The following is a 25,697-nucleotide window of genomic DNA, read 5'->3' as shown; positions in this document are numbered from 1 at the left end:
GCTGTTCCCGGTGCCGGTCCGGGCGGTGCCATGGACTTCTCGGAGCTGTTCAAGCTCTCCGGGCTGCTCGGCAGGTTCTCCCCCGATGGGAAGTGCTTGGTGAGAGCGGGGCTGAGGGGCGGGACGGGGCCTTGAGGTGGAGCCGGGCGTTACCGGGCGGTGGTCGCCCGTGGGCCGCGTGGTGGCGGCCGGGAGCTGGGCCGGGAGCGGGCCTCGGTTCCTCCCGTTGGGACGGGCTCCGGGCGGTGCGGTGCCGTTCCTGTGGGGGTTAACAAGGAGAGCGGCTGTGCCGCACGGCCACGGGCCTGCAGAGAGCCGTGCGGGTCGGTCGGTCCGTCCGGTTGGTTGTAACGGCGCGGGCTGCGGTCAGCACAGCGCTCAGTTACCGACGCTTAAAAGATTAGTGGCGTTCCGACGGGACGAGGAATCGTGTTTTGGAGGAGTAGGCTTAGTCGTGCCTAGCAAGCAGCCACAGAACTAATGAGCTCGGGTTTTAAATGACTATAGGCCCCCCTACTGGCTTAAGCCACTGTTTGTGTTAGAGCACAGCTCGTGTGAAGCCTTTCTAAGGGTGAATGCTGCCCAGTACAGCGCTGTGGGGTGCAGCACATCGAGCTTCTCAGGTCCGGGGCTGATGCACCAACCCAGCTGTGTTCCTGCTTGTGCTCAGGCTTCCTGTGTGCAGTACCGGCTGATCATTCGGGATGTGAATACCCTCCAGATCCTTCAGCTGTACACTTGCCTGGACCAGATTCAGTACATAGAATGGTCGTCTGATTCTCTTTTCATATTGTGTGCCATGTACAAGCGAGGGATTGTTCAGGTAAGGACCCAGAGTCCTGTCGTAGACTTGTGTGTGCTGTGAGTGTGAACAGCAGTCACCAGTTCAATGCTTTTGCTAAAGTAATGGAAAATGTTATTGATGATATGTAGTGCAGCACGCTATGACTTATAAAACTGTGACCTACCTCTTAGTTTCAAAACGATCTTAGAATGAAAATACAAAGTAAACTAATTTAAACCAAAGCTAGAAAGGATCTTAGAATTTTCTTATTTCAGCAGGAAACAAATACATGCAAACTTGCCAAATGGTCTAAAGCATGTTTTTTTTTTTTTTTCAATTGCTGGATATACTCAGAATATTTGTCAAATATTTTTGCTTATTTTATGATTTCTATTAACACACAGAGCTGTGAGGCTTACTTTTGTAGCGGAATCCAACGCCAGTCCTTCATGGCCACGGCTTGGAGGTTTCTTGCCCTCTCTGGTCGGTGATGCAGGAGCTTTTTCTCAGCTGAAGCGTATTCTTGCAAGGAGAGGTTTTGATGAGCTGTTTGTTTGGTGCCTGCTTGTTTTCCTTCCTTCCTGATGTAGGTCTGGTCCTTGGAGCAGCCAGACTGGCACTGTAAGATAGATGAAGGGTCAGCAGGATTGGTGGCTTCATGTTGGAGTCCGGATGGTCGTCACATTCTCAATACAACGGAGTTTCATGTAAGTGTGAAGTCATGATTACTCTCCATGGTATCAGATGTTACTGTCTGCCCTTTGCCTCTTAAAATAACCTGGAGTTCTTAAAGCTGTAGTGGTGGTAAAGAACAGTTTTCCTGTATTCCCAGATGTAAACTACATTAGTTCCAGTTCAGATGTTATTGTGTTAATGTTTTATTCTCTGGAGTTTTGGTAAGATAGAAAATGGACTCTTAGACAGATAAAATTGTGTGCTTAACTGTAGGAATAACATTCATCTATGAAAGCAGTTTTGGTAACCAAATACGTTGGTAGTTCAGGGAGATCTACAAACATCCACAAATGGCTTTTGAATTAAAAAAAACCATAGTCTTAGGTTAACTGGGAAATGCTTACAGAAGGGCTTGATGTGGCAAACAGTAGTCAGATGGCTGCTGGTAGAAGCACTTGTGAAATCTGAATTAAAACCTGTGTAAGCAGTTAAGAGCTGTGTTCTGGAATCTGCACTAAGGTGTAGAGCCCAGATCACTCTGTGTATGCTGTACACTGAGGATGCGTTCGAAGGCATGTGGAAGTCTGACTCTCCACCTTTTTAGCTGATGATTGATGCAATTCAGTACATCGAATGGCCAGAAAATAGCTGGGAACCACATGTGAGAAATTTTTCTGCTTAATATATCTGACTTTTTCAGAACGAGTCGGATTTTGAAATGATGCATTGTTGCCCTGAGTTTGGATGTTACACAGCAAGATTTCCATCCAAATATCAATCAGTGGGATGCAGGTGGGGGGCTTGTTATCTGTGTGCATACTGGAGTTAGTGTAAAAACTGATGCTCTCAAGGGAACCTGTGTGGAAATATGCATACAGGGTGGAATTCCCTGGCAAGGATTTGCAGTGCTGGCTGAGGTAGGGATTTTCTGCCTGTCAAACAGTCTCCTTCCATTTCCCCTCAACTTCTTACATCATGGATTTTGTGGAGTGATTAATTTAAACCTGAGTTTCTCCAGCAGCAATCACCTTGGTAGTGAGTAAAATAAATATGAGTCCAGAGCTACAACTCTAAGTCATTGAAGACATGCCTGACAGTCAGGCAGGAGTGGTGTTGTCCCTGTAACCCAAACTGAAGCCTGGTGTTATGTGCTACGAATGAGTTTCTTATGGCACATTCATGTGGGGGTGGACCAGCAAGTATTTATTACCTCCCAACAGAACTTGGTTTGACCTTAAAGGATTTCATTAAGCCTTTGCCAAGTTGGCATCTGTGTTGGGATAAGTTTTCTTTCCAGCTGTAAACAGGTTGCTAAATTAGCTTTGTCAGACAGCTGCCTGGGTAATGCCGATGTCTGAGTTGTGTTTACTCTATAGCATGTAAATCCATGGTCTGCTGGGACAGGCGTTAGCAGTGCTCGGGACAGAAACTGTCAAGATACTTAATATTGGTGTATTATGTGTGCTATGAACTTCAGGGATTGCCTGGGGGGGCTTCTGGTTCCCTGTCAACCAGTGCAGTTTGGCTTTGGTAGCTTGACATTTTCGAACAGCACCAACTAATCACTCATACTTGTAATTCTTCAAGTTAACATATGAGCTCCATTGTAAGCTTGCAAATTGAAGTCATTTCTACTAGAGACTTCTTTAAGCATATGGTTATGCTAATTTATTTCTAGCAATCCTTGCTTATTAGTGCAACAGGGAACGTATTCATTGGGTGACTTGCAGTCAGATTTTTTTGCAGTAACATCTTTACATTTTTACATAGCATCTGTAGTGAGTGCTGTTATCTTTTCTCTTTTTAATGTGACCACCAGTCACATCATGTGCAGTTTCTAACTGAAGAGGAGTGCATGAGAATTCTGACATGTTCTGAAATCCATTTTGACTCGGTTGTCTTTTGAGATGAGCAGTGATGCTCCCAGGGTATTTAATTTCTAATGTTAGTGTAAATATGCAGGTGTGGTCATCTTGCTGCAGACAATTCTGTATCACTGTGTAGGTCTCATGAGTCCTAACATTATTACACGGGGTGCAGTAATGTAGAATGGTACAGATAACCATCTAAACCTTTACATAAACATCCCAGCAAACAGTATGGTACATAAGGCAGAGCTCAGTGGTGTGGTTTGATGACCAGAAGCATACACAGGCTCTGTTCTTTCCCTCACAGAAGACTGGAATCTGAGAAAGTTGGAGCATGATGTCAGTGCTGTTGATTTGTGTAGTGCCCTGGAAAGCAGTTTGTCCCATAGCTGTTGTTTGCTACTGTATTTTGTAGCAGGTGCTTCCTCTGCTGAAAACACTCTGCAGTTTATCTAGCACAGCAGGCTGCTTGCTGGAGGAGTCCATGTTATCAGCTTGTCCTGTCCTATCAGATGTCATTCCAGGTATCGTTCCTCTTTCCCACACAAAGTTTGGGATGACAGGTACGTAGAGTTCAAACAAGAGCTGCAGATAAAAGACGCAGGGAAAGCAAATGGAACTTATTCCAGGCTTGGAAGTTTTGTGGTAGGTGGTTGGAGATCATCCGCATTGTTCTGGAGCGTTTCTCTTAAGACCTGTGCTTTGGAATTTCATGTACTGTAGTTTCTTGAGTTCCACTTCAGTACTGAAGCATTAAGAAGCTTCCTTGGAGCTACAGTGGGAGAAAAAATTGTGTGTGTTTCTGTGTATATTGGAGCTAATCCTTAGTAACTGTAAATGGCTGCGTTGGTTGAAAAATGCTTTCTGTCGAGGAATGCGCTCTGAATAATCTTCTGAAATCCGGTGCTGACAGACAGTGCTATGTAAGGAGGCTTTGTGACCCAGTCAAGTCTGGGACAAAAGTTGACAGTCATTTGAGATGCAAGGTTGTTTAAAAGTGTGTTTTTATCTATTGAAAATCACCAGTCTTACACCTGCCTATAGCTGTCAACACTGGACGTAGTCCTGAACCCAGCACTGCAGACTGTTTATCACGTTACCATCTAAATGCTTTTTTTTCTCAGCTGTTTTTAGGCTATTTTAAAAATGCTTCTGCTTTTGGTTTGGGTTTTTTTTTTTTTTTTTTTCCACTGCAAAACAACAGCTGAAAACTTCTCAGACACCATTATTGTTAGGATTTGGGTTTGACAACTCCAGTTAATCTAGGAACTTATGGTAAGGAAAGAGAAAGTACCCTCAAAACGGGCAGTAAGAAATGCCTGCCATGCTCTGACCCAACCACAAGCTGTTCTGCTGTGAAAGCTGTTGTTCCTTCCCCACAAACTCTGAATAAATAGGAACAGCACAGTTTATTGTGCTTTTTCTAAAGCTTTTTTTGCTTTCTTTTTTTCATCCTCTGCATTTTGTTTCTGTCTCTCAATTATCTCTGCTGGCTGTGAAATAATCCTCCTCAGGCCAGGTTTCACTGGCAGCTTGGGTAGGATTGTGGAATCATTTTTCAGTTCCATCTCAGAAGGTGAAGGGTCTCCCTTTTTCCTCATGTTCAATTGTAAGCATTGTTAGCCTGTGTAAGGCAGGTCTGAGGGCACAGATGAAGTACACACTGTAACTTCCAGTTTAGGGAAACTTTTTTACTCTAGATGAATTGAAAAACTGAAAAGAATCTCTAAATTTAGAGATCAAAAAAACACTTTGCTCATAAGTTTCTAATACCAGTCCCAGACTTTTTAGGCTGTGTTGTGTGGCTTGGACAGGAGGTTGTGATGAAGTTATAGTAGAACTCCCAGCTGAATTGTTTGAGCCTCAGGCAAGGCAGAGGTAACAGTAGGAGCTCTGCACGCCCTGTGCTGCTTCTCCCTGAGAGATTCCCCTCTTCCCGTGTGCTCCAGCAGTAAGGCTTTGCCTTTTCTAAGCCTTGGAGCCAGTCTGTTTGGTCTGCAGTAGCAGTTCATGTGACACACAGCGGGCCAGGTGAGTTGGCTGGAGCCAAGTGGTAACACAAGTGTGAACTTGGATGCCTTTGTCAGGAAAAATGACAATCCAGACCTCAGCATTCAAAGCTTGCAGCTGCTAAGCTTGTATTAAGTGGCTGTAGAATGTGTGTTGTGTGTGCTGCTTGTTTTGGTCAAGGGAGGAACAGCAGCAAGTGCATTTAACACTGCAATTAATAGGAGTGAGCAGCATATCACTATTGCAGTTGCTATAGAAGAATGTGAGTAGGCATTGTGTTGGTATTTTTAAAGTAAATCTTGCATGAGGAGCAGACTAACAATGCTGTATTTTTGTATGTCCGGAAGTGAGCAGTTGTGGTGATAAAACTTGATTAATGGTGTTCATCTTGCAGATTCCACTGGGATCCCTTAAACTTTAAGGTGGCACTACAGATGTCTAGCTGTAATTTCATAGCTGTTAAATAAAGGAAGAGAGAATAAAGGCAGCATTGAACAGTAGCCCAATTGTGCTTTTTAAAACTTTGGACTTAAGACGACTGGAATCTGATATGGTTGTTGCTCTTCCCTGTTACGTTTTAAAACAGCAGTTTTGTGTGTGGTCTTTTCAAGTCTCATAAGTTTCTTCAATATGTATTAAAAATTAGTAAAAACAGCTAATGATGCTCTTTTGCTTTTGCTCTTCACATTTCTGGAGAGAGGCAGTGTTAGGAATCTGTAGCTTGGTTTATACACAACATCAAAGCATGATTCATGTCAGCAGTTAAAAAGCCTCTAAGGTCCACTGCAGTGCACAGGCTCCGGTGTTACCAGGTAAGCACAAACACACAGGAGGCTTCCTTGGGGCCATTTCTCACCACTGAATTGTACCAATTGCTTCAGAGAAAGGAGAATGTTTATTGAGGACAAACACAAGAAAAAGAGCAACAGAAACTTTTTTCCCATCACTGCTGGTAATTGATCTGCGTTGGATGCAGGTGGGTGATTGAATGGTAGATGGTGCTAAAGTTATATTCATGTAGTGAATCAGAACTGATGTTGTTGTTCAGTGGACTTGAGAAGGATGGTTTTGTGCCCATGGATCTTAATTGCAAAAATAGTTTTACCTGTGTCTTGTCTAGAATCTCTTACCTTGGTGCAATAAAAATACAGGAAAACATGGGATGAAAAACATACCCTGGAAACATTCCTTGCTCCAGATATAAATGCAAAGGTTCACATGACATACTGATTAATGCACATATGTCTGGTGTGGCTGCCGTTGCTAAGGGAGAGTAAGTATTTGTTTTTAATTGAATAATCTGCAGATGGCAACGCAGAGCTTCCAGAATGCAGGCTGTGACCTTGACGAGCTGTGAAGGGGCTTGTTTTGCAGCTGACTGCCTTCTTTGCAGTTTTCATGTTCTGTGGGTGCACGAGGCTCCAGAAATACCGCAGATATGGCGCTTAATGCCTTGCTTTTGCTTGTCTTTTAATTCTAATTCTCTCAGTTCTGAAACGTTGCCTTCTTGTGGGTGGCTGAGGAAGGAAGAACAAAGTGCAAATCAGCATCACAGCTGAGCATGTGGTTAGGAGTTAATAAACAGATCTGGTTTCATACTCAGTAGCTTAAGATACAGCGTTCTTGAGTTGCATTGATTTCTCATCTCTTTCCCATGTTTTGTGATGAAATTATTTTTCCAGCTGAAAAGGATATTGGCAACATGTTATGAGCATGAACCCAGCTAACACTGAGTGCATCTCCATCTTCAGTATCAGTGAAGTGCTGCTGTCCATCCTGGTGTTCTGCACCTGGACCTCTGGGAGCGTTCTGTGCCTGTAATATTAATTAGGAATAAGTATCCTTGCTCACTGAAGAGAGTGCTGAAAGAATTCCTTCCAGATTTTCTTACAGCTTTGTGCTATGCAGAATAACTGCAAAACTGAACGAAACCATGCACTGAATCTACTTTGCGTTGTTGATCTAGGTTTTGGGGTTGGGGGGTATGTACTAACTTTTTAATCTACAAAAACAAGCAAATGCTTCCTTGTCTTTCTCAACAGCTGCGGATAACTGTGTGGTCCTTGTGTACAAAATCAGTATCTTACATCAAGTATCCCAAAGCTTGTCAGCAGGGTAAGTGTCACCAATTTCCCACAGGTATGGGATTGAACACAGATGCATTTCTCTGTGATGGGTACCTGGGTGCCATGTGCTGTGACTGCTGCCCTCGGATCTGAGTTTTCAGCCCTTGCACAGAACTGTAACCAGTTGTGTGCCTGTTCTACATGGCTTTCTGTTGTGCTCCCTCTCTGATGGGTCCTGTGAGGTGTCAGATTAAGCTGAGTATGTTGGTGATGAAAAGCACAAATCTGAAGTGCCTTTCCTCATTATCTGTCACTTGAAAAGAGGGTGGCTCCCATCAGACCTGCAGTTAGCAATTTGCTGCCTGAGGTTTGTGTACAAGAATACCTTGTATGAGATGATGGCAACATAGAAAATAAGAGAGGGGATGGGAGCTGACACTTGGAAGTTGATGGGATGCCAGTAGCTGCATAACTAACTTGCACAGCTAAACAAAATTAACTGCTTCATCTGCTTTTTTGGCCAATCATCCGTTACTCTGCCTTGCTCTCTGACTTAGCTTTCTGTCCCGCTGGCAGGAATAGCTTTCACCAAGGATGGCCGCTATATGGCAGTAGCAGAAAGACGTGACTGCAAGGACTTTGTCAGCCTCTTTGTGTGCAGTAACTGGCAGCTGCTGAGGGTAAGAAGTGTCTGCCTTGCCCTGCTTCTGAATAGGTAACGAGCATCTGCTGCACGCTACTTTAAACACCATCACTTTGCTACTCTGGTTGTAGACTTGCCAGTGTATTTTCTAGCCAGCATCTGGCTCCTTTGCTGGCCTGCAGCATACTTCCATAGCAGAGGGCTTCTGCTGAGGAAGCTGTGTATACTATGTGTGTAAAGAAACAACCAACAAACAGCCCCTCATATGAACTTTAGTGACAGTAAACCATACGTTTCTGGGCTGGCATATGAAAGAATGTTATATTTGTGATAGCATTTGGAAGGGTGAAACTGAGGATTACATATGTAGTATTTGTTAGTGTTATGCTTCAAATGATGTTTTTCTCTTTTGGGGGCAGCATTTTGACACTGAAACACAAGATCTGTTTGGGATTGAATGGGCTCCCAATGGCTGTGTTCTGGCAGTGTGGGATACATGTCTTGAGGTATGAGGGGAAAGATGAATTCAGAATTTAAGTTATTTTTTTATAGCTGCCATGTATGAAGCAATAACTAAGATAAAATGTGGTGTTGTATTTCTAAACAAATGTAAGATAAGCTGAACTCCAAGGAAACATTTCAGAATATGTCACCTGTGTAGGTAATGGGCATCCTAACAAGTATGTCAAACTTACGTGGGTCCTTGATGATGATAAAATAGCTTATTGACATCTAACTTATATAAAAATGTGTTTGTAGTTTTGATTATAAACATTGTGGAAGCTGCTACTCAGATCAATAAGGAAAGAATTATTCTGTAAGACAATTTTACTTTATGTTGCGTGAGAATTTAAGTAGTGACCCAAGAAATTAGGAATATTTAAATGTTATCTCTTGTGCAAAGTGTCTTCTGATGGCTGTGGAGTTATGGGCAATAGGACCAAACCAAATAATCAATTTGTTTCAGTACAAAATATTGCTGTACTCCCTTGATGGCAGACTGCTGTCCACATACCAGGCTTATGAATGGTCGTTAGGCATAAAATCCATTGCCTGGAGTCCCAGCAGCCAATTTTTGGCAATTGGCAGCTATGACGAAAAGGTAAGAAATGGAAAAGAGAAAATAAACCTATCTAAACAAACCACTTGCAGAATCGTGTTGTAACCACTCTGTCTTGCAATATCCTCCTGAATTAGGTGCGTATCTTGAACCATGTAACGTGGAAAAAGATCACAGAGTTTGAACATCCAGCAACTCTTAGTAACACAAAGGCTGTAAGTATGGCTGCAAACTGCTGAATCATTATCAGCACTTGGTTGGTGTGGCTGTTTGTTTCCAAAGATGTTAGTAAATCCACTTCATCCTGGAGGCTTTCCTTTTTTTCCCCTCCTAAGCTCTAAATGGTGCTTGGGGAACTTCTTGAATATTTGAAATCATAAGGGAAAAATAAAGGAATCCTTTCCAACTTTCTGGGATACACTTTTGATTATCAGTGTAAGCATTAGTAGATTCTCCAAGGACTGCTGCCACGTGTCAGTGTGTCTTACTGTAGGTGGTGACTGCCCTAGAGATCTGAGGATGTGGATCACGATCCACTGATCCACACCTCAGCACAACACAACTTTTCTTAATTGAAAAATGACCTTTTATTTTCCTGTGAAGCATAGAACATGTAATGGAAGACAAATGGAAACAGCTCTGCTAGCCTCTACTACACAGACAAGAATTGCAGTTGGCATTTTTTATCCTGTTAGGGGATAAGAAGTTATAGGCCTGCTGTTAAAATATTTTTGCTCCTGCAGTTTTGCACTTTGTGTTTATTTATGGTAATATTAAGAATAAAGATTCTTTGTTAAACAAATGATTTTATGTTCCCATTATAATGAAAATAATTTATTGCCCTGCCAGATGTAGGTTTCAGGAATATTAAATGAGGTGGACTCAGTCTTCATGGACTTCAAGATGCATTTATCTGTCAGAAGAGTTTTCTTGATCATGGTTCCAATGAGCAAATAATTCAGAATGCAGGATTCAGTATTTGCCTACTTGAAGCCCCTCTCCTTCCCTGGTGAATTGGGGATGCTGAGATGTCATACACCTGGAAATGAGGTGTATAACACTCGAGTTAGTGGGATGTGGATATTTATTGATAGCCCAAGTTCAAACTCTCCCAGGCCCTTCTTAGAACTGTCACTTGTTTCTTTGTAGATTGTGTATAAAGAAGTGGAGAAATCCCCATCTGTTGAAACAGAGAGATTTTCTTTCCCTCCGACAAGAGCATTGGCTAGTTCTGTCTTCAGCACACAAAGTAAATGTAAGCCAAGGTTTAGTAAAGTAAGACACTTGAGCTTGCCATCTGAAATCACTCTATAAATAAATGTTACGTAAATGCTGATATTGGAATGGATCCTCTGGGTGCTCTGCTCGAGTCTCCTGAGTTAACTGAAGAGCTCCAGGGCAGGAGCACCCTGCTAGAGAGGATGCTGCACTCTGAAGGCACTCTAAAGATCACTGGGCTGTTGTTACAGTTCTCTTGTACTGCTTGGACACAGCAGAAATAGCAGTATAGAAATGCAGATGTGTCTCCAAGTGGCTTAGAAAAACTATCTGAACACTGCATTTCTTGTGATTTGCAGAAACCCATGCGATGTTGTCTCATGCCTTGGAGTTGCTTTAACTGCAGCACCTGATTAGCAATTAAGAATCTTACAGCATGTGGCAGTTCCAGTGGTTTATAAAATAACATCAGGAGGTGTTAGTCTTGCTGTTTGTTTTAGAAGGGACTCTGAAATACTGAACTAATGGAAGGCAATGTATGATTAGTATTTTTCTACTGTTTTTACTTTTTGGTACTATAGCAGTATCCACCTTTGCCTTGCATTGGTATTGGTTTGGAATAAAAGTTAAAAGATGGTGGGAAACTTGATCTTACCTATTTTTCATAGTTTAATCTCAGATGTGGGATTTCCAGTCCTTTTTAGTTTTTGTAGGAGAGTAAGAACAGAAAGCTATTCATAGAAAGATGTAATGTTAAAATAAAAAAAAAAAGCACTATTGGTTGCTAATAGGAGCATCTTGCAGGAGAGTAAATCACTGTCCTGTTTTTAGCAGCTGGAATTGAATGCTGTGTCCATTCAGGCTCGCTTAGTAGGATACTTTTATTTCAATTCCAGATGACATTTCCCAGGTGCCAGTCTCTTTCCAGTACGTCAAACCAGTTACTGACAGGGCTAATCCCAAAATGGGGATTGGGATGTTGGCATTCAGTCCTGATAACTGTTTCCTGGCAACCAAAAATGGTAAGTTCCTACTGTCCTCTGTTAAAGGAGAAACCTTTTTGTTATATGTGCTTTACCTTGAGCTTGCCTTTATACCTAATAACCTGCTCTTTATGCTTCACATGTATATGAAGCCACTGGATTGGAAAAGGAAGCGCTCAGTTCCTTCCTGCTCCGCTTTCAGTGTGTCCCTTGGAAGGCAGAGCTCTTCACAGCCTGTTGTGGGGCTTCTGATTGACACGTGATCATGGCATTGGCACTCAGGTTTTCCCTTTGACAGGCCTGAGGGCTGTTTGTCAGGATGCAAAAGCTGTGGTTTGGAGGCAGAGCCCATTAACAGCAGCATGACTGAATAGCTCAGTAAGAAACAGCGGAGGCTGGAAGACAAACTGAGTACTTCTAAAGAGGCTGTGAGGCCTGTTTTTCCTTTGGGTATTCAAATGATTTCCCCTTTCTTTCTGTCAGATAACATTCCTAATGCTGTCTGGATCTGGGACATTCAGAAACTGAAACTGTTTGTAGTGTTGGAGCAGCTGTGTGCCATCCAGTCCTTCCAGTGGGACCCACGGCAGCCTCGACTTGCTTTATGTACAGGAAATAGCAAAGTCTACTTGTGGTCCCCAGCTGGATGTGTGTCAGTACAAGTGCCAACCGAAGGTAAAGAAGGTACAGTGCCCTCTGCAAGCTGCCATGAGCTTTTTATTTCCACTTATAATAACGCTGGGGCCAAATTAAGTAAAGGTTTAGCTTTGGCTTATGGCTCCTTGAAAACAGGTCTTTCAATCTTTCAGAAAAAGACTGCAGATTATTTGTGCTGGTCTCTACTGCACAGTAACAAAATCAGACTCCCTGTTTAAAGCTTCTAAGGTGGGAGGGATGGTTGTTTTGCAGTGCATGTGGCTTTTTACCTAGGAAAAGGGGACTGGAATAAGGAGGTGCTTCTTGCTGTTCCTGCAGGTGACTTCCAGATTGTTTCTCTCTGCTGGCATCCTAGTGGAGATTCCATGGCACTTCTGAGTAAGGATAACTTGTGTGTGTGTTACTTAGGAAGAGAAGAAGTGAAATAACTCTCAGTTGCATTGAAATGCTCACAAATCTGAGGAAGAATGAGGAAAGGGGTCAAACCCCAATCTGAAGCGTTTTATTTATGAATTATTTATTTGAAGGAGCTTAATCAAACTCCAATCCATAAGGTGCTGTGAGTGTTTCTGAATGATGTTGCATCTAAAGTGTGGAAAACAAAGTCTGGATTTTTAAGAAGACTTCAGTTTTGATGTAATTGAACTTTCTTGCTAATTCTGTGAACTGTGGAGTTTTTTCTAACACTGTAGCTGAATGTACATAATGTATAGATATTATTTAAATTTGATAATTTCCAATAAATATTTTGATAATTACAGACTTAATATGATTCTAACTAAAAAAATGCCATTAATTCGACAGCCTCAGTCTGTGCAAAATGAATGAAGTTGGGGACATCTAACTTTACTGAAAGGTAACAGTGAAGCAGATACCTTAGAGAATGCATTGAGAGGTGCGTGCAACTTGTATTCCACTGTCATTTCTGCTTTGTGTGAGTTTCAGAAACACAAATCAAGCTCAAAAAAAGAAAAAGCTGCTGCAGCACAGTATTTATTCAGCATTGCAGCTGTGCAGACAAATATTCCCATAAAACCATGTTTATAGAAGATCACAGACAATGACAAAGCTTGTTGCAGTAACCCCGTGAGCACTTGTGGTTATAGCATCTCTCCCCTGCTTCTGAAATTCAGTACTGGAGGCTTGGATGAGGTTAAATGTAAGAATGTATAAATCCAGATTGACATACAGTGCTTAAAGTTCTGTCTGTCTCTGTTAGGAGGCCCCGTGCTGCTGCTGTGCCAAACTAGAGTGGATGTAAGAAAATTGCTATGAATATAAATGTGACCAAAGTAGGGTTACTACAGGTAGCAGCTCTGAAGGCAAGTGTTTGCAATGCTTTTGGCAATTCACTCAGTCTTTGTGGTTACAGCAAAAGGTGGTACGAAATGGCAAGTCAGATTCAGTTGAGGAAGGAGCTACTTCTACAAAAAGCTAATGATCTACATTCAGCCATGTGCCTGCTGACAAAGAAATAAGTCACGTTCCCTGCTTCTGAGCACATGTAGCAGTACAGCTGTAACAGGAGTTGCTGGCTCTCTTGCTAAAGGATGCCTGTTATGAGTCCTGAAAGCTGTGTGTCAGTCATCAGTATGCTAAGATCTCTGCAACTGGGAGACACTGGAACCTCTTTAAGCAATACAGGTCAGTCCCCAGCACAGCACATGATTTGGGGTACAATCCTATGTCCTATGGCACAGGACCTTGGGCGTTGTTTGCAGCAGATTCTGATTGCACAGATTAACAGGGAAGAATGTGCAGTTAGAAATGGAAGAGAAAACAGCACTGCTTGCTGGCCCTGTGTAAGGGCTGTTAGTTAGCTACACAATACAGGCATGACACCGCTGTGTGTCTGCTTCAGCTCACTCTGCACCGTGCATTCTCCTCTCCATAACAACCAGGGCCTCCTGTGAACTGCTGGTTCTGCACCCACCCCCCTTTCCTTCCTGTAATGTCTTTGCTTTGCTTACCAAATATTCTGCCAGGCAGGGTTCTCCCCAGGAGCCTAACATAAAATCGCTTTCCCTTTAAAAAGACCAAATGCTGTGCATTTTAAAACCCAATTTTGCCTCTTGTCATGGAGTAGCCAAGCTTGGCCTCGTTGTTGATGAAGGACATCAATCCCACATAAGTCTCAATCAGAAGAGGCCGCTCCAGCACCAGGACCCCGTTGGCCCTTCCTGGCAGTGGCCATTCCTTGTGAGCTTTCTTCACGGCCTGGATGAGCTGAGTTTTAAAGTTTTCCAACTGAAAGATTGAAAAAGATAATAATAAATCACGGTGATGTTTTCCCCATTGTTTTACAAATCCCTCTGCTTTCATAGGGAAGGCTGCTAAAAGTGTAAGGGGTCAACACTGAAGCTCTCGTTGCTGTGAATCTCACATTCCACAATAAACTTTACATTCTGATAATTATGACTAATGTCATATAGCACTGTTTACAAGCAAACAGTGGCTAGATATGTAAATAAGCTATCAGTAGCCATCCTATTTTTCTGCTGTTCTCCTGCCATTAACACTAGTGCTGGAGTTAAATTGCTGTAATGTTCTGTTGCAAAGTGTAAATCTGAGGAGAGCAACCACTGAAAGAAAAAAGAGAGCTACCAAGTGAAGGTTTGCATTAGCAACGATGTTATGTGTTTAATTAGCTGGTGGAAGTGCCAGACAAAAGTCAGCCCTTTGCCTGCCAGGTAAATGAAAGCAGGAATAACATCAAGATCCATTTTCTTTTGGGTTTTACAGGACTCTGCACTTCCAGAAGGTTTAGCTTCCTCTCTGAGTAAACCAGCTGGCAAAAACTGCTTCAGCTGCCCTTCAGAGCTGAGATGCAGAGAACAGGAAGATGCAGCTGTGTGTTGGATTTAACTGCTCCTGTTTGATTTACCCACTCTAAGCAGTACCCAGCCTGCAATAGCAGAGGCCATCTAGAATTCTAGACCAGCAGAGGCGATTCCCTTACCAGGCAGAGGGATGCAACCTTCTCGTCAGCATCTGCCATCGGGTGCTCAGTGAAGGTGGCGTAGGGGACGTTGGTGGACCACGGGTTCCATCTGTTGATGAAGGACGCACGGCTCCTCTTGTCCCACTGGATGCGGATACCAACTCCTTCTCTCCTGGTGTTGAAGACAGCGGGGTTAATATGGGATGGCCTCCATTAGAGGTCTGGAAAAGGCCTCCTTAAAGCCAGGAACTGTGGCGCTGGTTTGTAGCTGTTCAAGACAGCAAGCTCCTTTATCACTGATGGAATTTGAATAAACAAAGTTGGCGACCAGCAGCTCATGGTTTGTCCCAGGGCAAAGGCTGCCAGCTCAAGCTGTGTGCACTGACAGCCACGGGACTGAACTGGGACTGCATCAACTTACTTGTTCAGAGATTTAGGTGGGAACTCAAACTCTCCTACAGAGATGGTGTCGATGGCGTTGAGTGCAATCCTGGTGACGTGCTGGCACTGCAGGCCCACAAAGTCGTATTTGCAGATCAGAAGGGACCGGTCGGTGATGAGCACGAGGCGCTCCTTCTCGTTGTTCCAGTGGTCGATTCTGGTAAGAAATGGAACGTGGAGCTTTAGCTGGCTGGAAACATGTAACAGCTTGTCTGATACAAGGGCTGCGATGGAGAGCAGAGCCAAATATCGGCACTGCTGTGTTTTCGAACATAGCCTTCGCTTCCCACCACCAGGCCTGAGAAGAGGTTGAACATCCCGGCTCAGAAATGGCACAACATAGAAAACATAATTGCCAGTAAAGTATTAACTGCATCTGAGCACGCAGAAGAGAGCAGCGCCTTCCTCCAGCGCTACAGCCACGGCTGCCCCGCGCTACTCACTCGGTCAGCAGCCACACGCTCTCCACGTCGCCGTCCTCCGTGGGCATCACGACGGCGCGGATCTCGCTGACCGCCTGCTCGATGGTGCCGGGCTGCGGGGGGGCGAGAAAGCGAGAGGTGAGAGGAGAGCGGGGCGAACGGGCCGGAGGCGAGGCGGGCCGGGCCGTACCCGGAACACGAAGTATTCCTTCAGGCGGCCCGCGCGGCTCGCGGTGCGCACGTTCAGCGGGCGCAGCTTCTGCCGCGGGGGGGCGGCGGAGAAAGGCGGCTCGGGACCCCCCGGCACCAGCAGCGCCGCCGCCCCCCCCGCCCCCGCCGCCTCCTCGTCCTCCGGGCCGCCCTCCTCCGGATCGCGGAGCTGCAGCATCGCGCCGAGAAGGGCCGGAACGGAACGGAACGGAGCTCCGCCGCCTTCCGGGGCGGGCAGCGGGAGGGGCCGAGCCGCGCCGCACCGCCCCGCGTCGGGGAGGGGAGGGGATGGGATGGGAGAGCGCTGCGGGCTTCGACGGAGCGGGCGGGCGCGTGGCTTCGTGCAGCTCGCGGTTTGCAGGGTCCGGAGCTGCCGCTGCAGCGGCGCTGGGTTCGGGCTCCCGTCTCCCGTGCGGATCCCGTCGTGTGCAGAAAGCCGCTCAAAGCGCAGCCGCTGCCGGCACCGCTCTTCTCCTGCCGTCCGTCGGGTTCGGTGCCCGCACGATCTCCCTCGTGCCTGACCGAAGGGCTCGCGTGGCTGCGATGCTTCCTACGTGCAGCTCAGTGTGCTGAAGGCCGCCTCACCTCGCGCCTCACGGCTGTCCTCTCTCCCCATTCACTTCTCCCTGCTGCTCCCTGTCCCGTCCTGCTGTCCCGGCTTGCGGCTCGCTGTGCTCCTGTGGGGATGGACCTGATGGTCTTAGAGGTCTTCTCCAGCTTTAATGATTCCATGGACTCTGATGGAGCTGGGAAAGCTCAGCTCAGGCAAATCCCCATCAGCTCCTCCGGGGGTGCTTTTCCCTGCAGAACGAGAACTGTGGTAGGAGAAGGCCGGCAGCATTCCCATCCTATTCCCCAGCTCCTCCAGAACTGCTCATTTTGCACTGTGGTTCTGCACCTTCTCCCCAACTTTACAGAGTCTCCTTGGGCAGAGGTGGATTGTTTTCTGTTATATTTCATTGGAAGACCAAATCTCAGTGAGATCCCTCCTGGTGTGTTGGAAAGGGGTGTCCGGGAGCTGACTTTGGGCACTGCATAAGAACTCTTCCTTGGGGGTGAAAAAAAGCCAACGTTATTTCTGCTGCTGTTCTGCAGGTCTTCCCCCTCCTCTGGTGTGGCTGGGGCACAACTGTGGGAGGGATTTCTGCCCCTCAACACACAGAGAAAGGAGCAAGCATTGAGTCTGAGGAGCTGACCTGGGGGGAAGCAGCTCAGCCCCCCCCCCCAACCTCATGGGGCTGCACAGTGGGACGGGACCCGGCTCTGTGAAACCCCTACAGGTTCACATCATGTCAGGAAGCAGCTGCCAGGAGGAGAAGTCACTGTTATTCCCTGCAGCACCAGAAGCCAGGTTTGCTGTTGGCTCCCACCCAGCGCTGACACGTGCTGTGACAGCTTCCCATGGACTGCACTGAGCTGAGGAAGCAGCCGGGGGGGGTGGATGTGCTCCATTTGTGACCCCCAGCAGTAAGGCTGCAGAGGTGCTGCCATGGAGGCTCCCATGCTGGTGCTCATCCTTGCACTGTGGATCTTCTCCCTTGCTGCTGGCACTGAGCTGCAGCCCCACATGTGAGTAGCAGAAAGCATCTGGTGCTGTCCTGGGGTTGGGGGGCTGCATTTCAGAGCTGAGGGTGCAGGGTGGTGAGGGGTTGTGCTGTGCTTCTGCTTTTTAACGTGTTCCAAAAGCACAGAGAGGTAAAGGGAAACTCGAACATCTGCACAGCCTTTGCTTGCGGGAGGCAATGCTCTGTTCTGAATGGGAGGGAATGCAGTCAGGCTGTCCTCTGCTCATGGCCCAAGTGTAGGAACTTGGGGGAGGGGGGGGTCCTCAACTGGACCTCTGCTTAATGTAGCCTTTGTTATTCTCTTCCTTCATTTCACAGCTCATTCCTGTTATACTACGAAACAAAAGTTTTGTGTGTCGCCTTTTCAGAGATCTCACAAGTTCATTTTGTACACGTGTGTGTGTGTGTATGTATATAAATACCAACCAGCAGTAGCAAACCCAGCTAGTGATGCTCTTCTGCTATTCTGAGCACAAGAGGCAGTGATTGTGCAAACAGTTCAACTCCGACCTGTGCTTTGCATTGCACTTTGCACACCTGCTTCCCGTTGTTTCTTTCTTTTCCTCCTTTTGCTGTTATTCCAGGGGCAGGGCAGCCCTTCCTTTCCAATTAAGCATTACAGTTTGCTGTTAATCATTTGGCTGCTTTGGAAAACTTCCTTGGAGTGCAGAAGCCCAGCTGCAATATCCACAGCTCCTCCTGCCCCCCACCCGCTTTTTGGCCCCACCAAGCGGTTGCAAGCCTGTATGGAGCAGCAGCAATAATTCCAATGAAGCATCTTTGGCCAGAGGCAGCTTTTCAGTCTCAAGTTTAGGAATTCTTCCTGTCGTGTAATTGCTGTAATTACTGCCGTGATGATATCTGTGTCGTGGTAATAAGGGAGCAAACAGAGTCTGTCTTTTAAGAGGACATCAAAGGCTCTGCTCACGCCTGCCCCCCTCGGCCCTTTAGTTGTGACACTAAATCCCACTGCTTCTCCACCACAGTTCCCCCCTCCAGGATTTGCTGACAGCTTGTAGAGAAATTGGGATCTGCTTTTGCATCTCTCTGCTGTGCCTCCATCTGCTGATTGGCACAGAGGGATGCTGAGGGTTTCCTTCGTGGGGAGCAATGGCTCACCCTTGCTTTGCTCTGTTTGCAGAAACGTGCACACAGAACCAAACAGGCAGAGTTGGGATAAATATTTTCAGTGGCTGTGCCAGATATTTGTTGTTGTTTGTCTGCTTTTGCTGTGCTGGAGCAGTTTTCATGTTCTGCCAGCGAAGCTTCAGAAGTTCAATCTCCATGCTGATGTTTGTGCAAGCACAGCAGGGAAAAAAAGCACGGCTTGTATTTATTTGTGCTCCGGATCCATCCCAGCAGCAGAGGGCGCCCTCAGCCCCATTGCACCGCTCCAAGGAACCCCATAACAGTGGGGTGAGGGGGAAAAAAGGTCAGATTTACTGCCCATTGCTGTTTGCTGTTACAGGACCACGTCCCACGCCAGGTACGGACAGCTGAACCGCCTGCAGCGCCGCGCCGCACACCGCTGCTGCGCCTACTGGGCTCAGCGCCCAGGGCACCCTGCCTGCCTGCTCTGTAAGTACTGCATGGCTGCTGCTGCTGTGTCCTGCTGCCAAGTGCTATTGAGAACTTAAAGTCAAGCACAGAGCAGTGCTGCTGCTGGGAGTTCCGGATTGCTCCATGCAAACCCTGAGTTTGCATCGCGTCTCCTTGCCCGGCCCTGCAGTGCTGTCTGTGATGGATGGTGCTGCAGGGCTCGGTGCTCAGCCTTCGCTCTCACTCTCTGTGTTTTGGCCCTCAGCAGCCGATTTTGGTGCTGCAGTGCTGTGAGCAAAACGATGGCACAAATGAGGTCTGAAGCTAAGACCCTGAGCCTGGGATGTGTGCACTCAGTGGGTGGATTTCCTGCTCCTTTGAGCTTGCTGTAGTGTAATCCTCTGCAAAGCAGGCAGAAGTGCTTGCTTCCCAGCTGTGTGGGTTAGAGTGTATTCAGATTGCTCAGGTCAGGCTGTGGATATCTGTATGTATAGCAGAGAATTGCAGTGGCATTGCCCTCAATCCCTTTTCCAATGGCGCATCCATGCTGTGACACTCCAGTGGGACCAACGTCCCCTGCCAAGCCATGGGGAAGCCATGGTGGTGCCCAGGTCCTGTGGGTGGCCAAGGCTGGGAGGTCATGGGCTGATCAAGGATGTGGTTCTGTGCAGGAAGATCCTCATCCCAGAGCAGTGTGGGGTGGTACGGCTTCTGCTGGCGGCTCTGGACCTGGAGAGGGTGTAGGAAGGACAGGTGGAGGAAATGAATCATTGAGTGCTGGGGGAATGCTGAAATGGAGGAATGCATGCAGAGCATTGGCACATCAGAGGATTTCCAGTTTTGTGCTCGTTGTGAGTCAGCCCAATGCAGGCAGTGTGGCTGTGCCAAGGGATGTCTGCAGGATCTGTGGCCTCACATGAGTATCCGAGCTTCAATTCTGCCTTTGTTTTACCAAATCTTTGGGAAATATAACATATTTTCCGCGTTTAATGAGTTTTAAGAAATGTATCTCCCTGGAAAAATCACAGCCTTGCTTGTGGCCCTATTGAGGTGCTTTGATTTCAGAAGCCTAATTGAGCGTTCAGCCTCTGTGTGTTCATTTTGCACTTCACTGGGTGAGAATAGAGAAGTGGGGCTGCTCGGCCTTCCTTGCAGTTTAGCTCCATTTCACTCTCTGGTCCACACAGAAGGTGACACATATTTGGATGATCCCAGAGATGCAGCTTTGTCTGCTTTTGGTTTTTCCCTTACAGATGCCTCCAGTTCCCAAACAAACAACCCATCCTCCATCAGTGGAGGTGTGCACCAACCCTGCATTCATCTCAAGGGATTTCCAGCCCAGCCAGAACCCAGCACCGATTTGGGATGGCAGTGAGACGCTGAGCTGAACCTTCCATGGTTCTGCAGTCCATGAGGCCAATTTAAAATCTGTTTCTGAGATTAAATAGCAGCAATTATTCCTCAGCTGCCAGTTCACTGGACAGATTCCACCATTAATAACAGCCAGGCTCAATGAAGCAGAGCATTTCTCCTCCAGCAGCCAAGGAGTCGGGACGCTGCTGTTTGCAAGCAGGTTTGGGGGCAGATTTGTTGTTTTTCCTTTGGCAAGCCCCACAGATAAATCAGGGTGGCTGCAGCCAGCAAAGAGGTTTGTTACTGTCACTTGTGGAGCATCCAGCCATGTGCTGGTTGGGCAGAGCATCCTGTGTAGAACATCCAGCCGTACAAGGAATGAAGAGCCCAGCCTTCCCTGGCTGTCCTGAGCTGAGATTTTCCATTTTTGTGGCTGTTTCCTCCCACCTGTGCTTAATTTTGTGGGACTTCTGTTTCTTGTTGTTAAACCTGTGCACACAGATGCGTGTGCAGTGTGTAGTTGTGCACACGTTGCTTTTTGCATAATTTAGTGTTTGTGGGGCCTCTGTATCCCCCTTACATTCCCACTGGCTGCAAGGACACCTGTTAGACCCTCAGTCTTCATAAACCAGCCAAAAAACTGCCCCGAATGCCAACAGGTGTTTCTAGTTTGGTGTGTGTGAGTGCATATTAACCTCCTTTCTGTCCCCCCAGCCTTGCCAAATAAAATCCCAGCTACTTCTGAAATTCCTCCACTCAGCACTGGAGCAGCAGGCAGCCCTGCTGCGGGTGCCAAGAAACCCATGCGTGTTACAATAGGGAATTTGGGGGTTTTTTTGGGTGAGATTTAAATGGCTTGATTAAATGTGAGTGGAGCTCCAAACCCACTCTTGGCTCTCGTGTTCCAGAGCTGTTCTGAGTCATTGGTGATGGAGATCAGAGCTGCTGTTCCGTGGCCTTAATCTGACTGTCTGAGATCAAAGGGCCCTGTGGTGCTGTGTGTGCTCATAAAGGAGCGGTGGGACGCTGGGTTCCCTCGCTGTGCCAGCAATGCAGAGTGCAGGGGATGGAGGGGGAGGGTGGGTCTCAGGAGCCCAGGGGATGCTGTGCCTTCCTTTGCACACCGTTGTGCCTGTGAGCACGTTGCATTGCAGGGCAGCAGAAGCTGCTGGGCGCCAGATGCGTGCAATCAGGGGATCCCTCTTTTCACCTTAGGCTTTTTAATTGAAACCTGTGGATATAGTAAGGAACAAGCAGCCATGAGCCCTTGGTTAGAGATAAAGGAAGCGTGGATAAACGTCTTTTGTGGCCTGGCAACGAACTTGCTGAGGACAACACAAAACGTGCTCATTAAACATCCTCTAACCAGCATTGCTTTTTGTTTTCAGCAGCGCTGCGGTGCTTCGTCCCACCATTATTAATTGCCTAACACCAAGGATGGCACAAACGGGCCGTAATTTGTTATTGTAACTTCTTCCCGTGCCTTTCTCTGGGTTTTTGCTCTTGACACCTATTATCCATCTGGGAACAGAAGTGGCTTTTGTCGTGAAGTCTAAATAATGAGATCAGTAATCAGCAGTCGTACAGAGACAATCTTGTACTACAAACACTTCTGCAGCTCTTGAGAGCCCTACAAAGAGCTTCCCCCCCCTCAGACACTTTGTAGTATTGACCTTAATTATACTGAGACAAAGAGATGAGGAGAAAGATTATTTTTTCCCAGGAACTCTCCAGTTGTCCAGGACAAAATGTCTGCTGCCATTGTGCTGGCTGAGCAAGCCTCAGTAAGAGCTACAATTGGCATTAGTGCTGCTCATGAGCCTGAGCTTGCCAAGTGCCTGGAAGGAGCACGGCTCTGACCTGTCACAGCCCAGCTTTCTGCTTCTCAGCCCTTATTTCCTTGAGCTGTAATCCCCTTTGTGGTATTTCATCGCTGCTGACTCCGTTCCAGCCCCAGGATGGATGTTTGCTGGCAGGAGCCAGCAGCGAACACTGCTGACCTTTGGAAGATGCTCAGTGGAGAATTCCTGCTGGCTCTTGTTGCTCCTCAGTTAGCTGAAATACCTGAGTGCCAGACCAGCTCTTGCAGGGCATTGAGCTTTTGTGTCTTACGTCAATAGCAGGGCATTCTGCTCTGTCATTGCTGCTCCTGAAAACGTGCTGTCAAGTCTTAGCTACCCAGCAAAGAGTTCTGTGCCAGGCTGTTATCAGCGTCCATTCAATGCCGTGAATCATATTCTGCCCTCTCACTGATCCTTAAGGTCCTGCCAACGAGGCCATGGCTGGAGGAGCTTAATGCAAGCACCTGGGAGATGTGTGGGTTGGTGTGATGAGTTCTTTGGGGGATCCATCATGTTGCTGATTTTGAAGCTATAGACAGCAGAGAATCGGCCCAAGGAGGGCTGCTCAGCAGACAGGCATCGTGTGGATTCTCCTACTTCTGTTGTGTTTACAGTTGAATTTGCTTTATTTATGCTTGTATATAATAACATCTTTGACAAATCACTCCCATGTGTTCTTAGGGCAGCACTGAGAGCTGGTGGCTCGGGTTGCAAGCGCAATCATGGGGTTTGTGTTACTGTCAGGGGCTGCAGGGAGATGTATGAGCCCTATATCAGACTGCACTCCTGGGGAAGCACCAAAGCCAACAAACACCCATGAGCTCACAGAGCTGAGGTCGCTGCAGAGGGTTGGGAACTTTGAAGGAAGCCTCTGCAGCTCCAGCAAAGCAGGAATAGGGTTTTTTTTCCTTTGGGAATCATCTGTGAAATACAGCATTGGCTATGGAGTGGGGAGGAAAAAACCCCATCAAACAGCGGCACGTTTGTTGGGCTCCCCAGGGGAAGCCCCAGCGGGCTGCCAAGACACTGCATTTTTATGTTGATCCATTATATGAAAGTGTCAAAGAAGAATTCTCTCCGTTATAGAGAGGTATTTATAGACTGAGAGGAAAAGCCAAGGCTTATGGCAGAGCTCAGAGGCTGCTGCTGCTCTCGCTGTTGACACACTGACTGTTTTTTCTGTGCTTTGAAGATCCACCCCATGCACGCATCCTTTGTCTGAGGTCCTGGCGAGCTGCACGTCCTGGGATTGGGAGAGCTCTGTGCTTTATTTACGGATGCTTCAGACGGAAGGAAATCTCATAAGGCTTTGATAAATCCAAGCTCTGACGTTTCTGACAGCGTTGTCTGCAGAGCGTAACCGTGCTGCTTATTTATACAGAGCATGAAGGGAAGAGTCGCCCCTCTCTCCGTTCCTGCAGCAAAGCTTACAGCATACAGTGCAGCAGTTTGGGCTGTGTCTGCTTGTAGGATTGCTGCACGTGTCACCTGGCTGCCTCTGCCCGTGCTGGCGGCCATGAGCTGCTCCCAGCAGGGCTGTCCGTGTGAGTGCTGCCAGCTCTTTGATGGAAACAGGAAGGACTTTAACGGATGGAGTCACTCCCCAGTTGGTTTAAAGCATGGCCTGATGTTTCAGAAGCAGTCAGGGAGTGCTGAGGCCAGACAAACGTGTCAGTATGGTTTGTTGAGGGTAAAGAGTATGGAAAGGATTAATTACAGGCTAATCAGACAAGCCTTGAGTTCTTGGGGAGCAGGAAGGCAGCACCCAGCATGGCAACTCTTTGTGTTGGCTGATAGGTAGCAGAGGGCACAGTGCTTTTGCACAGGGCTTTTCCATCCTTTGCATAGATGGAGGCAGCTGTTACCAGGAGTTTGTTGGCTCCTGCTGGTGGGACAGCAGTTACAAAGAGCTGTGGGTACAGAGCTTCCTGTAGGGTGGAGGACGGATGAAGGCAAGGGCCTCGTGTCGCACCAGGGGAGGTTTGGGTTGAAAACGAGGAGCAGTTTCTTCTCCAGTGGAGGGGTGATGCTTTGGCACAGGGAGGTGGGGGGTCACCATCCCAGTGTGGAGCTGTGGATGTGGGCAGTGGGCACGGTGGAGGAGGTTGGAGTTGAACTCAGTGATCTTTGTGTCTTGAGTTCAGTGACTTTATACTCAGTGACTTTATATTGTGCCGAGCCAGTGGCAACTGCGTGAATGACTTCTCAGGTCTGCATTAGAAGAGGGAGTTCAATGGCGGTTCTCCACGATCCCCTTCTCCAGCTCTACTGCCAGCCGGCGATCGCTTCCATCCTTACGACCCGACGCGAAGTTTTCGTTGTAGGATTTACCCTTCCGCAGCCGGCAGAGGGCGGCGGTGTCCCGGCCGTGTCCCCGCGATGTCCCCGCGATGTCCCCTCGGCAGACCGCGGCCATGCGGGGAGCAGATGGGAGCACGGAGCTCCATCAGTGCCGGACGAGTGCAACGAACACGAGATCTGTGCGCGGTAGCAGGAGGAAATGTACAGAACACGGTATGGCTGAAGCTGCTGGCAACTCGTTACTCCATCCAGAGCAACGCCTTACAATGGTATTGTCTCCATTTTTCTTGTTCTTTTGAGAAGGAAATGCTTGTCTACAGGGCAAGAAGTGCAGCTTCTCTAGTACAAATACATGCGTGGAGCACCTTGCTTAGTGCCAAACGTCAGGAGTTTGCCAGCAGCTGCTACATCTCTTTGCAATCTCCCCATATATTTCACACATCAGACTGAAACGCAGCATTTCCTAACCCCGGCTTCATCGTGGGCTGTAACTGGAAAATAAAAGATGGCCAAATGTTGGTGCAGGTCCTGGTGCTGCTCTGGATCTGGGCTCCATCCCAGCACAGGCTGTCCCCACTCTGCCCTGCAGGGAGCTGACAGTGGGGGCTGTTGCTGTAGCCATGCAGCTGGCTGATGAGCTGCACACACAGCCTGGTTTGTGGGAATAATTAAAGCAGCTCTCGTGTCTGTCGGGGAGGTGTGAAAATGCTTGGATGCAAAGCATCTCCAGCTTGCTAAGAGCTCCCATATGGGCTTTGGGGTGAGAGTGCTGCGTTGGTCAGAAGAGAAGGCTGGGCAGGGCTGTGTGTCCATGCAGGGACACTGCTGCTCCCTGACCCCGCTGCACTGCTTCGTTATTTCCCAGAAATGAGCTTCCAAATGATGATGCTGACTGAAGGTGACAGAGGGGGTAGGAGCTCAGCGGCAACATCTGTCATGTTAAATAGTGGCTTGTTTTCTATCCCATCATATGAAATGAATTTACTAATTGTCTTCTGCTTAAATTACTGCTACTTACATTACCACGTGCTTAGTCCTGCTTCTTGCCCGCTGTTAGAAGTGTTTCATTTTTGTTGCACAGTGCCAGGTATGTGCACACTCACACGTGTACTGCTTGCAT

The 25,697-nt window shown here is 47.1% G+C and overlaps 3 protein-coding genes across 3 annotated transcripts in view; 2 read left to right on the top strand and 1 right to left on the bottom strand.

Moving 5' to 3' along the window:
* Window positions 1-30: 30 nt before the first annotated feature.
* On the top strand, window positions 31-12,392 carry WRAP73 (WD repeat containing, antisense to TP73; the record flags this gene model as incomplete). The annotated part of the gene is made up of 12 exons (XM_079545418.1): window positions 31-99; window positions 671-823; window positions 1,375-1,491; window positions 7,380-7,452; window positions 7,980-8,083; window positions 8,466-8,552; window positions 9,014-9,148; window positions 9,244-9,321; window positions 10,256-10,361; window positions 11,221-11,346; window positions 11,791-11,982; window positions 12,283-12,392. The coding sequence occupies 12 exons, from the start codon at window positions 31-33 to the stop codon at window positions 12,390-12,392; spliced, it is 1,350 nt and encodes a 449-aa protein (XP_079401544.1).
* A 1,624-nt stretch (window positions 12,393-14,016) lies between these two features.
* On the bottom strand, window positions 14,017-16,156 carry TPRG1L (tumor protein p63 regulated 1 like; the record flags this gene model as incomplete). The annotated part of the gene is made up of 5 exons (XM_079545654.1): window positions 14,017-14,211; window positions 14,924-15,077; window positions 15,327-15,503; window positions 15,790-15,881; window positions 15,959-16,156. 5 exons carry the CDS (start codon window positions 16,154-16,156, stop codon window positions 14,017-14,019), a joined length of 816 nt encoding a protein of 271 aa, XP_079401780.1.
* A 2,671-nt stretch (window positions 16,157-18,827) lies between these two features.
* The window catches only part of MEGF6 (multiple EGF like domains 6), a gene marked incomplete at both ends in the record, with an annotated part of 33,097 nt that continues 26,227 nt past the window's right edge, over window positions 18,828-25,697 (top strand). The window contains 3 exon segments of the mRNA XM_079545563.1: window positions 18,828-18,855; window positions 18,858-18,949; window positions 18,953-19,121. Coding sequence (XP_079401689.1) covers window positions 18,828-18,855; window positions 18,858-18,949; window positions 18,953-19,121 — 289 coding nt within the window.

The sequence above is a fragment of the Tetrao urogallus genome (genome assembly GCF_951394365.1).
Source record: "Tetrao urogallus genome assembly, chromosome: 21".
In the NCBI taxonomy this organism is placed as follows: domain Eukaryota; kingdom Metazoa; phylum Chordata; class Aves; order Galliformes; family Phasianidae; genus Tetrao; species Tetrao urogallus.
This window is presented reverse-complemented; position numbering and strand designations above follow the sequence as displayed.